Consider the following 13,715-nt stretch of genomic DNA (forward strand, 5'->3'; position numbering starts at 1 on the left):
ACAAGACAAGAACTTGATCACACTCTTTGGCCCTTGGTTTCACTACCCTCCTCCTTATTGTTGATATTTTCTAGAGTTTTCTTCTGGGTTATTACGAATAGTCTGCCCGTCTGTATCTCTTGTAAGCACACTTCTGCCTTTTAAGATAACAACAAGCCTAACCAAGGTATTTGATCACCTATAATTCCCATAATTCTTGTTGCATCTTCTGAATTTGTTTCTCATCTTATTTGAGTATTTCCTCTACCAGTTTTTTGATGTGGGTCTAGTGGTGAATCTAATTTTCATTGTGAATCTAATAAAATCTGGCATGCTGGTCGTTTTTATGTTTTAAAGTAGTAGAGTAGTAGTATTATAATGTTATTTGAATGCATATAAAATTTTAGATTGAAGATCATTCTTTCTTTATGGTAAGAATGTCATTGCATTGTCTCCTCACAGCTGTTGGGAAAAGTCTGGGTGTCTGTCAGTCTGCTTCTTGCTCTGGGCTGGTTATAGGCTCTTTTTCTCTGGAAGTTATTACAGTGTTTTCTTTGTATCTGATTTTCTTAAATTTTACTATAATATGGCTAGAATAGGCTTTCCTCATCTGTTCTGTTGACATTCCATGAAATTGTTCTTTCAATACTAAGCAATTGTTTTAAATTTGAGGAAAATTTTCTCCATTCTTTCTTTAGATATTTCCTTCTCTCCAGTTTAATTTTTTTCCCTGGGACCTCTGTTATCTGGATGTTGCCCCTTCTACTTATACCTCCACAGTTCTTAAATTATGTTTTGGTTTCTTATTCTCTTTCTTCTTTTTCTGGAAGACCCCTATAATCTTATAACTTGCCAATTTTGCCTTCTGTATACATATTACTGTTCATCTTATTTCTTGTGTTTCTTTACTTCACAATTATGTTTTTACTTAATCTTTTGCCTTGTTCTTTTTTATAACGAAGAATTTTATTTCATATGATTAATATTCTTCATTTCTTTTACTGTATTTATCATATTTATCTTACATACTTGATCTACCTCTTTTAATCATTTTTGTTCTATTGGTATATATTTTACAGGGTTTTGAGGAGGGTTGGAGTGAGGGTGCTAGTTGTACTTCTCAAGGGTTTCCTTAGTTTAGCCAGTAAGTTTGTTCCCCTAGCATATTAGCTATCCTGTATGCACTAGAAATGTTCAGTGTACATCCCAATTTTCAAGAAAGGAGATGCCAAGGAGTGCAGTCTGTAGGACCATTGCTCTGATTTCTCATGCAAGTAAAGTGATGCTCCAGGTGACACAACAGAGGGCTTCTACCTTCGATGGAGCAAGAAGTGCCTGATGTTCAAGTTGGATTCAGAAAAGGAAGAGGCGCTCGAGATCTAATTGCGAGCATTCGTTGGATACTGGAGTGCTCTGAAGAATTCCAGAGGAAGGTTAGTCATTATTTTCTAGACTGCGGTAAAGCCTCATGATCCAGGACTGCCTGGATCATGAAAAGTTATGGATTGCTCTGAAAGAAATGGGCGTGTCTCCGCACTTGATTGTCCCGTACTGGGGACAGGAGGCCACTGTCCGCACAGAGTCTGGAGACGCAGAATGGTTTCCTACAGGCAAAAGTGCTAGACAAAGGTGCATTTAATCTCCTTATTTGTTTAATCTGTGCACATAACATGTTATATAAAAAGTGGACTAGATTCAGAAGAGGCAGGAGTGAAAATTGGTGGAAGAAATATCAATAACTTAAGGTATGCAGATGACACCATCTTACTGGCAGCCAGTAGCAATGATTTGAAATGACTTCTGATGAAAGTGAAAAAAGTGCCAAAGCACGACTTCATTTGAACCTGAAATAGCCAAAAATCATGACTACAGAAGAAATACACAACTTTAACAAACAATGAAAGCATTGGAATTTTAGATTTTGCTTACCTTGCTTCAGTCCTCAGTTCAGATGGAGACTGCAGCCAAGAAATCAAGAGAAGGCTGAGACTGAGAAGGGCAGCAATGGAAGAATGAGGAAAGATCACCCAGGGCAAAGATGTGTCATTAGAGACCAAGGTTAAGTTCATCCACACCCTCGTGTTCCCAATTTCTATGTGCAGATGTGAAAGTTGGACAGGAAAGAAGGCTGATAGGAAAAAAAAAATCGATTCGTTTGAAATGTGGTGTTGGCAGAGAGCTCTACAGATACTCCAGACTTCCAGAAAGATGAACAAGTGGGTCCTAGAGCAAATTAAGCTTAAACATCGCTGGAGGCAAAAGTAATAAAACTGAAGCTGTCCCACTTTGGACACATCGTGAGAAGGCAGGGTTCTTTGGAAAAGACATTAAGTCTGGGGAAAACAGAAGGGAGCAGGAAAAGGGGAAGACCACATATGAAGTGGACTGACTCCATGAAAGAAGCCATAGGCTGAGTCTACAGGAGCTGAGCAGGGCTGCTGAGGACAGGACTTGGTGGACATCACTCATTCGCATGGTCTCCAGGAGTCGCAGTTCACTCAATGACACATAACACACATGGCACTGCTTAATGGAAAAAAGGTTTAAGGCTAGATTTTCATCTTTGATAGGCCCAGGGAGCCCACGATTCCAGAATATCACAGTTATTCACTCATGTTTGTCTCTCCACCACGTAAGACTTTACATTATGATGAGACTGGCACTCCTGGAGTTATGTCATATGGCGGTCCTGTAGGTCTTCAACTTCAAACCCTCAAGGAGAAGTGGATTTGGAAGGATTCACCCTTGATTTTAATCCACCAGTTCTTGGGCTTTGGAAGGGTGGAAAAATGAATGCAGGAGGTTCTCAGTCCCCACCTGTTGTCTTCAATCCCTCTTCCAGCAGGACTTTGGCAGCTTACTGAGTTTACCACATATGGATTCCTGAGCAAGTTCTCTGGGGCTGATGCCACTGATTTTTCAGTAAGGGGACGAGCAGTGCTTGTTCTGAGCCATCAGTGGGTGAGGCAAGAATAGAGTTGAACCATGTTGTCTTCCTTTAACTGCTTACAGTTTTTGCCAGGTGCCTTCAACCCCAGGCTATAAACCACCTCCCCCATATTAGTTCAAAAGACCTGTTCATCTTCCTATGAGTTTCTCAAGATTTTCTTTTATTAATGTTCTTGGATTCTGTGTTTCTCCAGGGTTGGGGTGGAGAGAACCAACAGCTATTACTCAGTTTCCATCTTGGCAAAGCCCCAAAGGAAAGCACTTTTCTTTCTTTTTAAAACAAGTTTGATTTTTAAACTTTTATTTTCTTATTATAAAAGTAATAATACATGTTTATTTCAGATAAGCAAAAAGAATATCACTACTGCCCAGTGGTAACCACTGTCTACATTTTGGTTTGGTGATCTGCGGTCTTTTTTTCTCTGCATCTAGTTTAACTACTCTTTAAACTACTCTCTCAATTTAATATGGCATGTATATGTCCCAACATCCTAACATTATTTTACAAAGTCGTTTTTCATTGCATACTATTCCATCATCTAGACAAAGCATAATTTAGCCAGTTTTCTATTGTTGGCTATCAGAATGATTTCCCACTGCCCATTTTTATGCATTGTTCTCTAATAAACATCCTCATCAATCAATTTTGTTCACATCCATGATTATTTCCTTAGGTTTCAATTTTCAGACCTTAAATTTAAGATCAAAGGCTTTATAAGGTATCATACATAACTTCTCTCCAGAAAGGCTATATAATTTTGGTCTTAGATCACGAGCATGTGCACTTCTGCACATCTCTACCTAACTGGGGTTAAAAAGGTGATCTTCTGCGGCCTTTTTCTCAATCGAGCTTCATTTGGGCACTTCACTCCTGGTTTCTGCTTTCATGCAGAGCTGAGCTAATCCTTCACCAAGATTTATGTATTCAGGTGGTTTGAAATAAATTTTATCTCTAGGCAAGTAAATATTTTTAAAATCACCTATAATACTACTGATCAAAGATAACCATTGTGGACATTTTGACACAGTATGTTTTCTCTGTAGATTTTATTCGATTTAAATGTGAGGAGGTGTTTTTTTGTTTGTTTGTTTTGTTTTCAGTCTTGTTCCTTTGTGTACAGTTCTGGGAGAATTCCTTTGCTCAGTATTCCAGCTCGCTCATTTACTCTTATGTGTCCATACTGCTTTTCCACCGAGTTTTTCTCTTTCTATATTTTCTAACTTTCTGTATATTTCCAAAACTGTATTTAATAACTTTCCATCAAGTATGTATCTTTCTATAACTCTATATATTTTACTTTCAAGAATTCTAATTAGTTCTTTTTCTTGTCTCAGAATGTAATATGTAACTCCCGGTGGGTATTAACTCTGATTATTTTTATTGAGATATAACTGACATATAACATTATATTAGTTTCAGGTGTAAAAAATAATGATTCACTATGTATGTATTGCAGAATGATCACAATGATAAGTCCAGTTAACACACATCACGACACAGTTATATTTTTTTCCTGGTGATGAGAGCTTTTAAGATCTACCCTTTTAACAACTTTCAAATACACAATACAGTGTTATTAACTATAATCACTGTGCTGTACATGACATTCTCATGATTTTTTTTATTTTATACATGGACATTGACACCTTTGACTTCCTTTACCCATTTTACTCACCCCCTACTGTAGCCCACCTTTGGCAACTCACTGTATCTGTGAGTCCAGTATTGTTTTGTTTTCCTGGGGTTTCTTTTGCTTTTTTTTTTTTTAAGATTCCGCAGGTAAGTGAAATCATATGATATTTGTCTTTCTCTGTCTGACTTTCTTCACTTAGCATAGTGCCTACGAGGCCCATCCATGTTGTCACAAATGGCAAGATTTTCTTCCTTTGATGGTTGAAGACTATTCCTGTGTGTGTGTGTGTGTGAGTGTGTGTGTGTATGTGTGTGTGTATACTATATATACATTGTCTTTATCCATTCATACATTAATGGACAATTTGGTTGCTTCCATGTTTTGGCTTATTTTAAATAATGTTACAATAAATACCTTTTGATGTAGCCCCACTTGTTTATGTTTGCTTTTGTTGCTTTTGCTTTTGGTATCAACTACAAAAAAACATTGCCAAGACCAATGTCAAGGAGTTTACCACCTATGTTTTTCTTCTATGAGTTTTATCATTTCGTATCAAGTATTTAATCCATTTTGAGTTAACTTTTTGTATGATGTAATATGGTGATCCAGTTTATTCTTTAACATGTGATTGTGCAGTTTTGCCAACACCATTTATTGAAGAGAGGGTCTTTCCCCACTGTATATTCTTGGTTCCTTTGTCTTAAATTAATTGAATATGTGGGTTTATTTCTGGGCTCTTCATTCTGTTCCATGGATCCGTGTGTCTGTTTTCATGTTGATACCATACTGTTTTGATTACTGTAGCTTTGTAACATAGTTTGAAATCAGGGAACATGATGCCTCCAGATTTGTTCTACTTTCTCAAGATTGTTTTGGCTATTTGTGATCTTTTGTGATTCCATGCAAATTTTAGGATTGTTTGTACTATTTCTGTGAAAAATACCATTGAAACTTTGATAGGAATTGCACTGAATCTGTAGATCGCTTTAAGCAGTATAGACATTTAAAAAATATTAATTTTCTAATCCGTGAGCAGAGATATTTTTCCACTTATTTGTGTCTTTAATTTCTTTCATCAACATCTCATAGTTTTCAGTGTACACATCTTTCACCTGCTTGGTTAATTGATTTCTAGGTATTTTATTCTTTTTGATGCAATTGTAAATGGGATTGTTTTCTTACTTTCTCTTTCTGATAGTTCATTATTAGTATATGTGCAACAGATTTTTGTATATTGAGTCTGTATCCTGCAACTTCACTGAATTTGTTTATTCTAACAGTATTTAGGTAGAGCCGTTGGGGCTTTCTCTGTCTTATATTATGTCATCTGCAAATAGTGGCAGTTTTACTTCTTTCCTTCTGATCTGGATGCCTTTTCTTCATTTTTCTTGCCTAATTGCTCTGGCAGACTTCTAATACTGTGTTGAATAAAAATGGTGCGAGTGGACATCCTCGTCTTGTTCCCACGCTCAGAGGAAAAGCTTTGAGCTTTTCACCATTGAGTCTGATGTTAGCAGTGGGCTTGTCATAAAGATCTTTATTATGTTGAGCAACGTTCCTTTTATACCCCTTTGTTGAGAGTTTTTATCATGAAGGGATATTGAATTTGGCAAATGCCCTTTTTTGCATCTGAAATGACTGTGTGTTTTTTTTATCCTTCATTTTGTTAATGATGTTGTAGCACGTTGATTGATGTGTGGGTGTTAAACTGTTCTTGCATCTGTGGAATAAATCCAACTTGATCATGGCGTGTGATCCTTTTAATGTATTGTTGAATTTGGTCTGCTAATGTTTGATGAGGATGTTTGCATCTGTATTCATCTAACTCTGAATTTCAAAAGAATCATCTGTATCTCTTTCATTTCACTAATTGTGGAATTTATCTTTCTCAGAATTATCCTTAAATGTTGGCTGTGTACTCATCTCAGTGCCCAAGGTTTCTGTTGGCCTGGCTGTCAATGCTGTTCCTGTTTATGCTCGTTGCCCTTGAGTCTGTGGAGTAGGGGCATGAGGTCCTGCTGGGCTTCTGGGCTCCAGGGCTCCCATGTCTCCTATCAGCAGTTACTCAGGGCTTCCCCACCCCCTTTGGCTAGTCTAAGTGGTCTAGCCTTGGGGTAAATGCTGCTGCTCCCTGGAGGGAGGCCAACTTACTTAATTAGCCCAAATATAATTCCCCAGAGAGGCAACCCCCTTGCCATAATGAAGGACCCTTTTGTTCCCTGCATATGTGACTACTAAGCGTGGTGCCGTCACCCTCCCACTTTGTACAGAACTGTCTTCTGCGTGTGCTTTGGGTTGTATCCTCCATCCATCTGATCTCCATCTGCTTCCTGTCTTTCTGTTTTCTCCACCTTTCTGGGCCATTGAAGGCATTGTTTCCTGCCTTCCAATGCTATTATGGGTTCTTTTTTAACCCTTCTGTTATTTCTAGGGATTTTTGGTGGAATGGAGGAGTCAGTTTAGTGCATAATCTAAACACTTTTTTTGTTTCTATTATACGGAGTATTAAGACTTGTGAGTTGGTTATTAAGAGCATAGTTCTGGAGTCAAGTACACATGGGTTTGATTTTCAGCTGTTCTTCTTATTAGCTATGTGACTTCAAGCAATTTTCTTGCTCTCTCTGAGCCTCCCCTTATTAAATGGGGATCATGATTATTGTGAGACTTCAATGAGCTTTGTGAGCTGACGCACACAAAGCCCTCAGTAGAGCCTCTAGCAGGATGGACACTCAGTGTTTAATCTTTTGGTTGTTTTTATCATTGTTTTTATGCTAGTATTTCTTATTACACTAAGCGTGATTAGTAGAGGTCCACAGAAAGTCACTGTTCCATCCATCTTATTTGGCCTTTCAGCCCTTCTCCTGGCCCCACCAAGAATAAGGGCTGACTCCCCCTCCTCTCTTTCCACAGCCCAGCTCCACCGACTGGAGGGGCTGAGGACCATTGGCGTCACCACCAACGGCATCAACCTAGCCCGGCTGCTGCCTCAGCTCCAGAAAGCTGGTCTCAACGCCATCAACATCAGCCTCGACACGCTGGTGCCAGCCAAGTATGAGTTCATCGTCCGCAGGAAAGGTGATCCTTTCACCCCTCACCAAATGTCCCTTGTCTTTATAGCCACACCCCTGGGGACTTTTGGGGATCAGATGCTAAGAGCTACGTTGACCAACCAACCTGTGCCTTGCCCTCAGTTTTCCCGGGACTAAGAGGATTTTCAGAACACAGAACTTTCAGTTTTCAAACTAAGATAGTCCCTGGCAAACTGGGATGACCGAGGGGGATACTCAGCACTGGACTAAGAGGAGGACTGTGAAACTGGGATGAACTGATGACCGTATAATGAGCTCTGAAGAAATACGGGGCCACCTTGGGTAGAAGCAGCCGCCCTGAGGTGCCAGGGTCAGGGATAGCACTGCCAGGTGGCGTCCCCCATCAGCTCCCAGTGTGCTTCCTGGGCCTATCCTGGTCGTTCCCCCGCATCCTCTGTGACAAACATACCCACAGCCCCCTCCCACTGGGCTTCCTCAGGGAGGGCCGGGCTGGAGAGCTAGAGCGGCCAGAGCCCCAGGTCTCATTGGGTGACGGCTGCCTGAAGCCTCTTGGGTCATGGACCTCATTTTGGAGCAGAGGTTCTTGCCTCACAGTGTGAATCCCCATTTACACGCATCTGCGTGCTGAGGAAGTGCTTGTGGAGTCCTTGCTCTCTGTAAAGAGCTGTTCCACACATTGTGAGAGAAGACAGAGACACTCAAGACATTGCCCTGTGTTACAGGCTATTAATGCCCAAGCAGTGTGATGTCACTAGACCACCTTTGCTGGTCTAGTGGTGTTGATTAAAGCACTACAGAGAGGAAGAGAGAACTCCTAGTGGGGGAAGACAGACAAGGAGGACTTCAGGGAGGAGGCATATGTCCTGGGTTTTGAGGGACCGGGTTGGGGGGATTCAGATCAAGGGAGCACATTCTGAGGGGGAACATCAATTGAGAACCTGCAAGGGTTCTGAGATGGGAAAGTAGAGGTGTGTTTGTGGGCTTTTGGAATGAGAATCGGTGACAGTATGTCCTAACGTCAGATCATTCTGAGGCCACCACCTTCTTTTGGAGGGGAGAGTGCTTTATGGAGAAAAGTTCTAGATTATCCTAACAGCATTTTATATAAAAGCGGCATATTCCTTCCTTTGCCCTCCCTTACTGAGCCATCCAAAAATGCTCAAGGACACCGGAGGCGATCCCCAAGCCACTTCAGGGTGACGTCCCAGCTGGGAATTACTCATGTTCACCAGGCTGTGCAGGCTGGGGGCTGGGGTGGAATCTGCATACAGTAGGCACTCAAATGTTTAGATGCAGGAGTGAGCTGGGCATGAGGGAAAGCCAGCCTGGGGTTAAGCACAGAGATAGGTGGGAATGGCTCACCAGCCTTGGCCCAGCTGCTGCATAAAGTAGGTGCTGGGTGAGAATAAGCAGAGAGAATGAATAGACAGACTGTTAAGGAGAAAGCCTTAACGAGGGAGCTGGGTAGCCTGCATTCTAAGAGATGCAGTGCAAGGCCACCAGCAGGGCACTGCCTCACTCTGGGCCTCAGTTTCCTCTTCTAGACTGTGAGAGGGTTCACCTAGCTCAGGATTGCATGCTACACCCCAGTGGCCAAATGTGGCCCCTGCCTGCTTGTTAACAGCCTGCGAGCCAAGGGTGGATTTTGCAGGTAATATTTGCAATCAATTTCATGATAGGGAATGTTCGTTCACTAGGAGTGCCAATCAAGCAAAATATCCCTGTGAAAAGAACTCAATTCTTTCATTCCATGTGTAGACCTGTCTTACAAAAAAAAGCACGCTCAATTATTACCATATTCTGAATTTAGTCAATAAAATCTTTATGACATACGCCCACATAATATCCTGAATTTTGCCTCTTGGCGTACAAAGCCCAAAGTATTTACTGTCTGGCCCTTTACGGAAAATGTTAGCCCCTGCCCAGACTCAGGGGTCTCTGAGGCTCCTTACAGCTCTGGCGCTTGCTTCCCTATGGGTGGGAGGGGTCGGGGAGAGGGAGGAAGTTCCTAGATTGTTTCTCTTCCTCACCGCAGGCTTCCACAAGGTCATGGAGGGCATCCACAAGGCCATTGAGCTGGGCTACAGCCCTGTGAAGGTGAGCACGTGCCACTGCTAACTGGCCTTCCTGTCCCCTCCACCCTGGCTTGACCTTTCACTACCAGCTCCTGGCCTTGGCCAGTGCAGCTGCAGTGTCCCCTCCACCCCCACTTCCTTACCTACTCCATCCAGCCCTGCCCCTCACCCCAAAAGGGGGGGTGAGAAAATCAGTGACCCCATGGAATCCCCCAACCTATGGAGAACTGTGGGGTGAAAGGCAAGGATTGGGACCCCCAGTGGAGCACCTAGGCAGGTGCTAGAGCCCCAAAAGTCATCCCCACAAAAGGAAGCCTGGGGGACAGCCCTCATGACCCCTTTGTGCCCTGGGCAGGTTAACTGTGTGGTGATGCGTGGCCTGAACGAGGATGAGCTCCTGGACTTTGTCGCGTTGACTGAGGGCCTCCCCCTGGACGTGCGCTTTATAGAGTACATGCCCTTTGATGGTCAGTGACTCGGAGCCGGGTGGGGGAGGGCAGAGGAGGCTGGGCCCCTCGGCAGAGCACGGTGACCCTGGGAGGGGTCGTGGCTCAGCCCAGGGGGACTGCTGACCTCAGACCCTGCTGTGTGTGTAGGAGTTTCTCCAGGGATGGTGGGGAGGGGCCCGGGCGGGCGCCAGGGCTAGGGCTGTAATGGGACTCTGGAGGCTTCTCAGTGCCAAGTGTGGGGGGGATTTGATCCACTCGTTCTAGGCGGGGCCTCCTGACCTCCCGTCCGAGAGAGCTGATTCCGGGCTGTGTGGGAGGATGGACCTGAAAGCCCTGGGCCCCTGCAGCACCGTGACTCAGTAGCCTCCAACCCCAATGCAGGCAACAAGTGGAACTTCAAGAAGATGGTCAGCTACAAGGAGATGCTGGACACCCTCCGGCAACGGTGGCCGGAGCTGGAGAAGCTGCCTGAGGAGGAATCCAGCACAGCCAAGGTTTGAGGGGGCAACAGGAGGGCTGGGTAGGGAGCAACGTCCCGCCTTCACCCTAGGACAGGCGAGCTGGCAGGGGCTGCCTGAGGCTGGAGCGCAGCGCTGCAGGACAGGAGGACTGCAGCAGGAAACGTGTCAGGGCCATCACAACAGCTTCCTTTTTCCTGGGTAAAGACGCAGGCCAGGTAGGGGTGGGGGCTAAGTCACTTGTTGTAGGACAGCCCCCCTCCAGTAAGTGGGGGCGGGGAGCTTGAGCTGTACTTCTGCAGGGCCTGCTCTGGCCATGGTGCCCACAGGGCCCTGCATTCTTAGCACGTTTGCTGCCGGGCAGGCCAGGCGCAGGCAGGGAGCTCATCATGGGTCATGCGTGTATGAGTCTTCCGTTGTCTGAGGGCCTGGGGTGCTCCCTTCCGAAGGGATCCTCTGGAGAGGGCTGTGGAGTGAGGGCGCTGGTGTCAGGCAGTGAGCTGGCGCGCAGAGGCTCGTCTCCGTCCGTGTACCCCCCACACACCGCCCTCCTTGCCCTCCTCCCCCCAGAGCTTTAAAATCCCTGGCTTCCGAGGCCACATCAGCTTCATCACATCCATGTCGGAGCATTTCTGTGGGACCTGCAACCGGCTGCGAATCACAGCTGACGGGAACCTCAAGGTGAGTGTCCCCTTCCCACCTGAACCCCCTGACTGGAGGGGAGATTAGCAGGGCAAATAGGGTGGTTGGTGAAACAGTATCAGATTTGGGGAGGTCATGGGAGCAGCAGGCACCTCCATGCGGGGCCCTGACTCCTTCCTTCCTTGGGTGCCTGAAGTAACTTTTGGTTGATTGGGACCCACTTTCCAGGACTAGAAAATGGGGGGCAGGGAAGAGTTGAATCAGTGTGCACTTTCGCCCGGCCCCCACCCTGGTTGGCCCGTTCCACTAGGCCAGGGGCTCAGCCCTGAAACCTGCCTCCATTACTCATGTCTGACCAGCGTGCGCTGGGTGCTCAAAGTGCATGATACGTGGGAGGCAGAGACTTGCCCCTTCCCTTTAGGGACATAAAGGCTCCTTGGTAAGGCCAAACAGAGCTAATGAGTGGCACCACATGTTGTCAGATGCATGGCCCAACAGGCCGGAAGGGTGCTGGTGGACCTTGGTGAGCCTGGAAGAATGGCTGGGGGAGGGGAAGTGAGGGCAGGGGAGGAGGTGTACCTGGGGTCCATGCTACCGTGGCCAGGGCAGATTAAAGTCGGATATCGCAGTGGGTGGGAATGCCCAGATACAAGGTGCAGAGGATGGTCTTGACAGTAGGGCGCCGTGCAGTTTCTGGACATGGAGGAGACATGATCCCCCATTGGTGTTTTAGGAAGAATAACCAACAGATTGAATTTGGAAATAGGAAGACTGGTTAGATGGCCATTTAGCGACGTCCTAAATATGTAAGAGCATGAGGTGAAAATGGGGAGGAAGGATGAAGGACCCTGGTAATGCAGGTGGAGGGAGGAGAGAAAGGCGTCCAGGTGGCTGGTCGGCATTGGGACCTGTTTAGGATTGAGGTGGGGGGAGGTGAAGGGGGTTGGGCTTAGATGCATTAAGTTTGACTTCCAAAAGGAACCCTCCAGCAGTTGTTAAAAAGCTAAAAAGATTTTTCTGGGCTGGGGATATGAAATTGACCGAGACTAGGTGGTGTGCATGTCAGTCAGGGCCTGCAGGAAATGGAAGGTGGGATTCTGGAGAGAATGGACCGAAGAGGCTATTGATAGTGCAGGTTAGGGGGACCTGTAAAGGGTGTTGACACTCAAAGAGCAGCAGCGAGCAGTTGTCCCCACCCCTGGGGGGAAGAGCCGGAGGCTGGCAGCGTGACCTCCTGGTTGGTGTTGGGGTAGTTATGGAGGGAAACAGCCAGAGCGGGGAGGAAGCAGGAAGGAAATGCTGGGCCTCACTTTCCTCTCACCCTGACATCTCCCATCAGCCAAACCCAGGTGGAAACCAGCTGGAGGGAAGTCTGGAAGGTGGAGTTCATAAGGGGCCCTCCTGGTGGCCGACGGGCAGAGTGGGACCTGGGTACCAGGAAGGGAGGAATGGGGACTAACCAACATGGTGAAGTAGCTGTGCCTTCTGCTTAGATTTTCTCTGGTGGTCTCTGCCCTCAGGGGCTTCTCACACATTCTGTTTCTGCGTCCACAGTGTCTTGTGTAGAGCCGATACATAGTAGGTGCTTTATACAGTTTTGTGGGAGGATAGTAGGTATCTCACTTTCTGGGACTGCCTCCCACACCCCGAGCCCCCCAGAGCACCGGCCACTCTCAGAAGCTGGGGAGCACTGAGTCAAGTTTGAATGACCTCACGATGGCATCTCCACCAGCCCTCTGCTTTTCCGCCACCAGTCAGGGATCGCAGACTGGAGTGGGATGGGGCGGGCAGGTAACGTCCATGAGCGAAGGGACCAGGAGGGAAATGAAGCGAAATGAGATGTGCATGCCACGTCTGGAGGGGGCTACCAGGACTCAGCTGCGACTGACTGGGGTCCACTCTCTTGGCCATGAAGACGCCATTCTATGGAATGTCTCAGAAGAAGGTATGGATCTGGATTGGGAGGTGCCGTCTCTGTTGGCAACTATTTACGTTTTAAAAGTACACTCAACAAGCCGAAGGCAACATGACTAAGTCAGAGATGGACCTTGGGATGTCTGATCCTGCTTCCTGCTCTTCCTGCCTCTTGGATTCCTCTGTCCAGCACCTTCTGTCCCTCATTGCAGGAAGTCCCGCCCTGAGCATGACCCTGCCCTGGGAGGCCTGGGTGCTGGCGCTCAGCCCAGGGGCGTCCCTAGGGTTCAGGGCCAAGGCTCAGGGATGAGGGAGGCACGTTGTCCTCACCCCTACCGTGACCCCCCGCAGGTCTGCCTCTTTGGGAACGCAGAGGTGTCTCTACGCAATCACCTGCGGGCAGGGGCGTCCGAGGAGGAGCTGCTGAGCATCATCGGGGCTGCTGTGGGCAGGAAGAAGCGGCAGCATGCAGGTAAGGGGCGGGAGTGGGGCAGGCCAGGGTGGATGCTGAATGGGCCCCTGTCAGCAGGAAGGCAGCCATCGTTGAGGTGAGAGGACAGGGAAG

The 13,715-nt window shown here is 46.2% G+C and overlaps 1 protein-coding gene across 3 annotated transcripts in view; it reads left to right on the top strand.

The window, feature by feature from the left end:
- Window positions 1-13,715, top strand: part of MOCS1 (molybdenum cofactor synthesis 1) — a 38,121-nt gene that overhangs the window by 19,825 nt on the left and 4,581 nt on the right. For all 3 annotated transcript variants that reach the window (XR_013992286.1, XM_081034098.1, XM_081034097.1), the window contains exons 4-9: window positions 7,473-7,637; window positions 9,648-9,709; window positions 10,043-10,154; window positions 10,518-10,630; window positions 11,165-11,275; window positions 13,502-13,622. Coding sequence is in view for 2 of the 3 variants with exons in the window: in XM_081034098.1 (XP_080890224.1) it covers window positions 7,473-7,637; window positions 9,648-9,709; window positions 10,043-10,154; window positions 10,518-10,630; window positions 11,165-11,275; window positions 13,502-13,622 (684 nt within the window). In the remaining variant the exon portion in view is untranslated. The remainder of the gene's footprint in view (window positions 1-7,472; window positions 7,638-9,647; window positions 9,710-10,042; window positions 10,155-10,517; window positions 10,631-11,164; window positions 11,276-13,501; window positions 13,623-13,715) is intronic.

Source organism: Rhinolophus hipposideros (assembly GCF_964194185.1).
Source record: "Rhinolophus hipposideros genome assembly, chromosome: 3".
In the NCBI taxonomy this organism is placed as follows: Eukaryota; Metazoa; Chordata; class Mammalia; order Chiroptera; family Rhinolophidae; genus Rhinolophus; species Rhinolophus hipposideros.